Below are 6,000 nucleotides of genomic sequence, written 5' to 3' on the forward strand. Positions count from 1 at the left end.
TTATTATTATTAATTTCAAGCCTTTAAAATTATTTAAATATATTGTAAAGTAAATAAGGTATTTTGATATAACTTTTTTTAACCTTTTATTTATATAACTCTGTTATTTACTTTATGTTTATTTTTATTATTTTATCTCTTATCTATCTTTAGCATCATTCGTGCTTATTTTTTCTTCAGTATCTAAAGCAAGCAAGGCAACGAGCTCCACATTTGTGCTTATTTTTCCCTCGTGCTTCACCCACATTGTTTATAATGAGAAATCACAAATGTGTTATGTGTATTGCTTCAATTAATACGGATGCACAGGCTCTCTGGAAGTTAGAAGGGAAACATCATGCTCCAACTGCTTTCTGCAACCAATGAGATTTCACAGGTGGGAACTCCATCCTACTTTTCTCAGAGAATTTGAGATCATATTGAATAACAAGTCGTCTCAAATTGCTTTTCCGAAGGACAGGATGAGGTGGGAACCACCATTGCTGCATTCCCCTAACTCAAAATTAGAATCTGTTTCAAGAAAAACAAAATAAGTTGTGAGTAGAGATGCGCAGAGAGAAATGGACATCTTTGCCGCAAAATTAGTCCAAAATGCTATCCACCTTGGAGATTTTGAAGGCTAAGGGAAGGTTGGAGCTGCTGCTAAAGTAGTAAGAATCGTTCTATGGAATTGGAAATTGCATTTAAAAGAATCTCGCAATGGAAGTAGATATAGCTGCCTGTTAGTCACAAAGATGCTCCTCCTCTGAAAAACTCAAAACTCTTGTTGCTGTAAACATCATCGCAACATTTAGCTACAAAATCCTGACTTCTTAAATGAGATCTATAATTTATTTAAAGATATAAAATTTATATGTTTTCCTGGTAGCTGTTATGACAATAAAGATAGAATTTGTGAACTATGATTACTTAATGTTAAAGGTCGTCTGAATTGTCAAAGATGTCAAAGATGTGTGTTAATTAACTTTTCTTGTTCCTTTAAATTAGATCGCAGTATCATTTTTTATGTTGGTTATGACAAGTTTTAAAAGTGAAAGATAGACTTTTCTACCCTTACTCGTAAGGACTGGTATAAAAACTAAAAAACATAACATATACAAAATTCTTCTTGTAATTAATACCAGAAGAGTGTCACACATTCATATAGATGTAAATGATATTGAATATAATTGTTTTTTAAAGATAGAATAATAAATTATAATCATAAACACATTTGCAAAACACTACTCATGAGTAGATATAACTGTATTGTTCACATTTACATGCAACCAATTATAAAACATTTATATACAATCAACAACAAAGATTTATGTACAAAGAAGCATATAACCACTACTTTGTTACAATAGACTAAGATGTGGAAGAACTTTGACCTTCACAAATGTTGTTGATAGTAGCACTTGTACTACCCAACAAATGTGTTAGATTTGATTGGAATTTGGGAATGGAAGTAGTGCTCAAAAAAGTGTCTTTGATGTTTTGCAATGTGCCTAAAATGCCCATCATTGTAGGTCGTCCTTGAGGAGATTCATTTGTGCAAAGCAAACCCACATTTATCAGTGCACTGAGACAATTGAGATCTTTATCTTCTTCAATGCATCTACTAGTCCTGGTTAATAAACCCATGTCCACCACTTCTTGTACTCGGCTTGGAAAGCTACTACCCACCCATTTTTGCAAGTTCATTCCTTCCACAAACATGTCATGGGTGGGCTTCTTTCTAGTGAGCATTTCCAATAGCACTATTCCGTAGCTGTAAACATCGCCTTTGGTTGTAACTTGTCCTCCCACTCCATATTCTGCATTCATAGATCCCCATCTTAAGTTTTTTAATTTAATTGAAAATGTTAAGTAAACATAAGAAAATCATAAGATTGCTTCATATGGGATATAGTTTAAATAATACCTGGAGGAATGTACCCAGTAGATCCTTTGAGTGCATTTGTGGAAGTGAGAGCTCCATCTTCATTATTTTCAAAACATATAGTAGCAATGCCAAAGTCTATTAAATATGCAGTCATATCTTCACCCAACAACACATTGTTGGGTTTCAAATCACAATGAATCACTTGCACAAAGCAATGATGATGGAGATATGTCATGCCTTGGGCGATATCTATTGCTATATTCAACCTTTGAATCAAATTCAAACAGCTTTGTTCTCCATCATCGGGATATAACCACTTTTCTAGGCTTCCTTTTGGCATTAATGGAAATATCAAAGCTTTGATTTGGAGATCTGAATAGCAAGTTATGACCCGAATCAAATTCCGGTGTCTAACTCTACCCAAAACTTTGCATTCTCTATCAAAACTCTTTTGAGCCCCTTCATTTTGTAGATTGAGAAGCTTGACAGCAACCATTGTGCCGTCATTCAAAATCCCTTTGTACACTTTTCCAAAACTACCAATTCCTAACAAGTTTGCATCACTAAATTCATTTGTTGCAATGACGAGCTCTGCATAGGAGATTCTTCGATGCCCCACATTTAATGATGGACTAGTCTCTCTCTGAATATTTCTCCTACAATTCTTTCTCCACAATATTGCAAGAAACAAACACAATACAACAATTGCTACAACAACAACCGGTATGATAACTCTTTTGAGATTCAAAACACTTTTATGTTTATGAGCATAGCACGGTGGTAGATTTACCCAAGGTCCACATAGACCAAGATTTCCCATAAATGCTGTGGCGCCAATCTTTTTGAAAACTCCTTCTTTAGGGACTTCCCCTGACAACTTGTTAAAAGAAAAATTCAAGTGATCGAGCATTGTGAGATTTGCTAGTGATATAGGTATTCCACCTGACAAATTGTTGGAGGAGAGATCTAGGTCTTGAAGACTTAGAAGTTCACTAATTGACACTGGAATTGGACCTTCAAGTGCATTGTAAGAAAGATTCAGATATGCTACTTCTTTGCAGCTTCCGACGATACTTGGAATGTGGCCAGTTATTTGATTTGCCGAAATATCTATGGCTTGAAGCTTATCGAACTTTCCTAGTTCTAAAGGTACATGGCCACTTAATAAATTGTTTGACAAGTTGAAATAGAAGGCTAAATTTGCAAGGCCTGCAAGCTCTTCAGGTATGTGCCCACTAAGCTTGTTGTATGATAGATCTAGCAGTAGTAAGTTCACACATTTCCCTAAACTTGCAGGTATGTTTCCTGATAACTGGTTATGATTAAGATCTAAATATCTTAATTGTTGGAGGTTAGCAATAGAATCAGGGATTTTTCCAGACAAATTATTTCCAGAAATAGATAAGAGACCTAAACCCTTTAGCTGCCCAATTTCCATTGGGATGTTCCCTTGTAAATTATTGGAATCCATATATAACCTCTCCAACTTCTGAAGCATAATAACTGAAGATGGGATTGACCCTGTAAAAGAATTACCTCCTAAACTAAGGAAGGTTAAGCTACTTAAATTTCCAATAGCATGAGGTATTTCTCCAGCTAATTCGTTGATACTCAAGTTTAAGAAATTGAGTTTTGTAGAGAGATGGCCTATAGAAAACGGCAATTGCCCAGTGAAGCTATTCTCAGATAAGTCTACCTGTTGTAGATCGGAACAGTTACTAAGAGCGGTAAGAATGGGGCATCTCGTGGTGTTGCCGCTAATAAGGTAATTGCTGTCCAAGAAAAGCCGCTGGAGATGTGTCAATTTACCCAACTCCATAGGCACTATTCCGCTGAGCTGGTTCACTGATAAGCTAACCGTTTGTAACTTGGTACAATTGAAGAGGGATGAAGGAACGCTGCCAGTTAGCTGATTAGCAGACAGATAGAGTTCCTTTAACTGGGCGGTCTTCTTGGTACACAACTCCGACGGAATGTGGCCAACTAATTGGTTAAGAGCTATATCCAATGCTTCAAGATTGGTGCAGTTGGACAACGAAGACGGAATGCGTCCCGTCAGATGGTTAAACCCAGGATAAGAACGCTGAGCTGGCTTAGCATACCCAATTCGGAAGGGACACTGCCGTGAAGGTTGTTCCATGCCAAATATAAGGCTGCAAAGAGGATATGTTTCCCAAGCAGCGCGGGATTGTTCCCATCAAATTGTTAGCGTAGAAGGACATGTCTCTTAGGTTGGGGAGAACACAGAGTTGTGGGGGAATGTTTCCTGTGAGATTGTTATACGAGAGAATCAAGTACCGTAAACTGGGGCAGCTACCGAGAGTGGGCGGAATGGAACCCTGGAGTTGATTGAGAGACAGGCGAAGCATCTTTAAGCGAGAGAGGGTTCCCAATTGATAGGGAATGTTACCGTGGAAACTGTTATTGCGAAGGCTGAGTACTGTAAGAAAGGAGAGATTGGCGAGAAGGGGAGAGATTGTACCTTCTAATCCCATGCTTGAAACATTGAGGGAAACGACTCTCTGCCTGCGCCTGCTGCATATGATACCCGTCCACTGGCAGAACGAAACATTCGGTTTCCAGGTAGCGACTAAGGATTGGTAGGGATCATATGTGATTGCAGACTTGAATGCAAGCAGAGCGTGTTGATCGGAAGCATTGGTGAGACGAGGAGGATGGTGAGGGAAATGGGCGATGGGTGTGGAAAAGACAAAAGGAGGATTGAGAAAGAGAATGAAAGAAAGGGCGGCGAGGAGAAGCATTCTGGTAATCTGCATCTCTTGCGTGAGAGAAAGAATGGTTTGTGATGAGAAAATGGACTTTGGTAATGTAGTAGCTATATAGCTGCTGCTGCATTGAATGAAGAGACTCAAATTAAGAATGGCAAGAATCTTTTCGACATCCTCAACTTGACAAGAATGGCAAGAATCTTTTCGACATCCTCAACTTGACTTCTCTCGTGCGCGAAGACCAACGGCCGCCGTGGGAATAACGCGATATAGGTGTGAATTCATACCACACAAATCATTTTCAGTGGATTGTTCTTCCAGGATGCAATAAAAAATATATGAAACAACCAGGGAGACAGTGGCAGTCCGAAACGGAGGATGGATCTTTAATTTGTTTTTCTTCTCTCGTCCGGCGAAGACCAACGGCCGCCGTGGAGATATAGGAGTGAATTGATACCACACAAATCATGTTCAGTGGAGTTGTTATTGATACCACTCATTATCCATCCTCAACGTGACTTCTACGCACACGGCTCTTCCTTTATCACAACCGCATTGTATATAAAGGGGCGTAAGAAGAATCAAAAATATATATATATATATACTTGGCCAAAATAATATAATTAATTTTATAGTAACGACCGCCGTGAGGATAACGCTAAATGCGATGAATTGATATATTATTTTCAAAGGAGTTGTTGAACACTTATTTTCAAAAGTAAGAAAAGAATATCACATTTCAATACGTAACGCAAAAGTCATTAGTTGCATACCCGTGGCGTAACGCAAAAGGCAAATTAAAGTGAATTGAATAAATGAACGACAAATTATTTTCAAGGGAAGGAATATTACCGTAAACACTCCATAAAATCCGCAAGAGAATTAAGAAAAGAATCTTTTCAGATGTTCAATAAATAAAATTGAATGACCTTTAGTAAGAAAAGAATATCACATTATTATTGAACCCCTGGCGTAACGCAAAAGGCAAATTAAAGGTTTCTTCTATTTGAAGTTTGAATAAATTGAACGATGATGTTTTACTTTTACCGTAAAACAAGGGAAGGAATACGGCATCTGCACTCCATAAAATCCGCACTCCATAAAAATCAATTAAAAGTCTATATTACCGTTAAAGTAAATATTACTTCAATGTACGGCAAAATAAATTGAAAAAAATGTAACACATCCTAAAATAAATAAAAAAGTCCATAAAATTAATCATAAATCTTTCTCCTTGCCTCTCAATAAACGAAAGTAAAATGTCCATCCATTTAATAAAAAATCTAACACACCCTAAAATAAATAAGGTCTATAAAATTAATCATCTCAGTAAACGAAAGTCCATCCAATTAATAAAAAAAATTTCTCCTTATCATTTGGTGACGAAATGCCTTCTTTTAACGA

At 37.1% G+C, this 6,000-nt stretch overlaps 1 protein-coding gene across 1 annotated transcript; it reads right to left on the bottom strand.

Moving 5' to 3' along the window:
* Window positions 1-1,224: 1,224 nt before the first annotated feature.
* Window positions 1,225-4,716, bottom strand: LOC149256801 (uncharacterized). The gene is made up of 2 exons (XM_089460882.1): window positions 1,907-4,716; window positions 1,225-1,799 (listed from the first exon to the last, which is right to left on the bottom strand). Exons 1-2 carry the CDS (start codon window positions 4,005-4,007, stop codon window positions 1,351-1,353), a joined length of 2,550 nt encoding a protein of 849 aa, XP_089317008.1. The 5' UTR covers window positions 4,008-4,716; the 3' UTR covers window positions 1,225-1,350.
* Between the last annotated feature and the right edge of the window lie 1,284 nt (window positions 4,717-6,000).

Source organism: Pinus tabuliformis, chromosome 7 (genome assembly GCF_031772625.1).
Source record: "Pinus tabuliformis cultivar Carrire ecotype Pingquan chromosome 7, CPIR1, whole genome shotgun sequence".
Taxonomy (NCBI): domain Eukaryota; kingdom Viridiplantae; phylum Streptophyta; class Pinopsida; order Pinales; family Pinaceae; genus Pinus; species Pinus tabuliformis.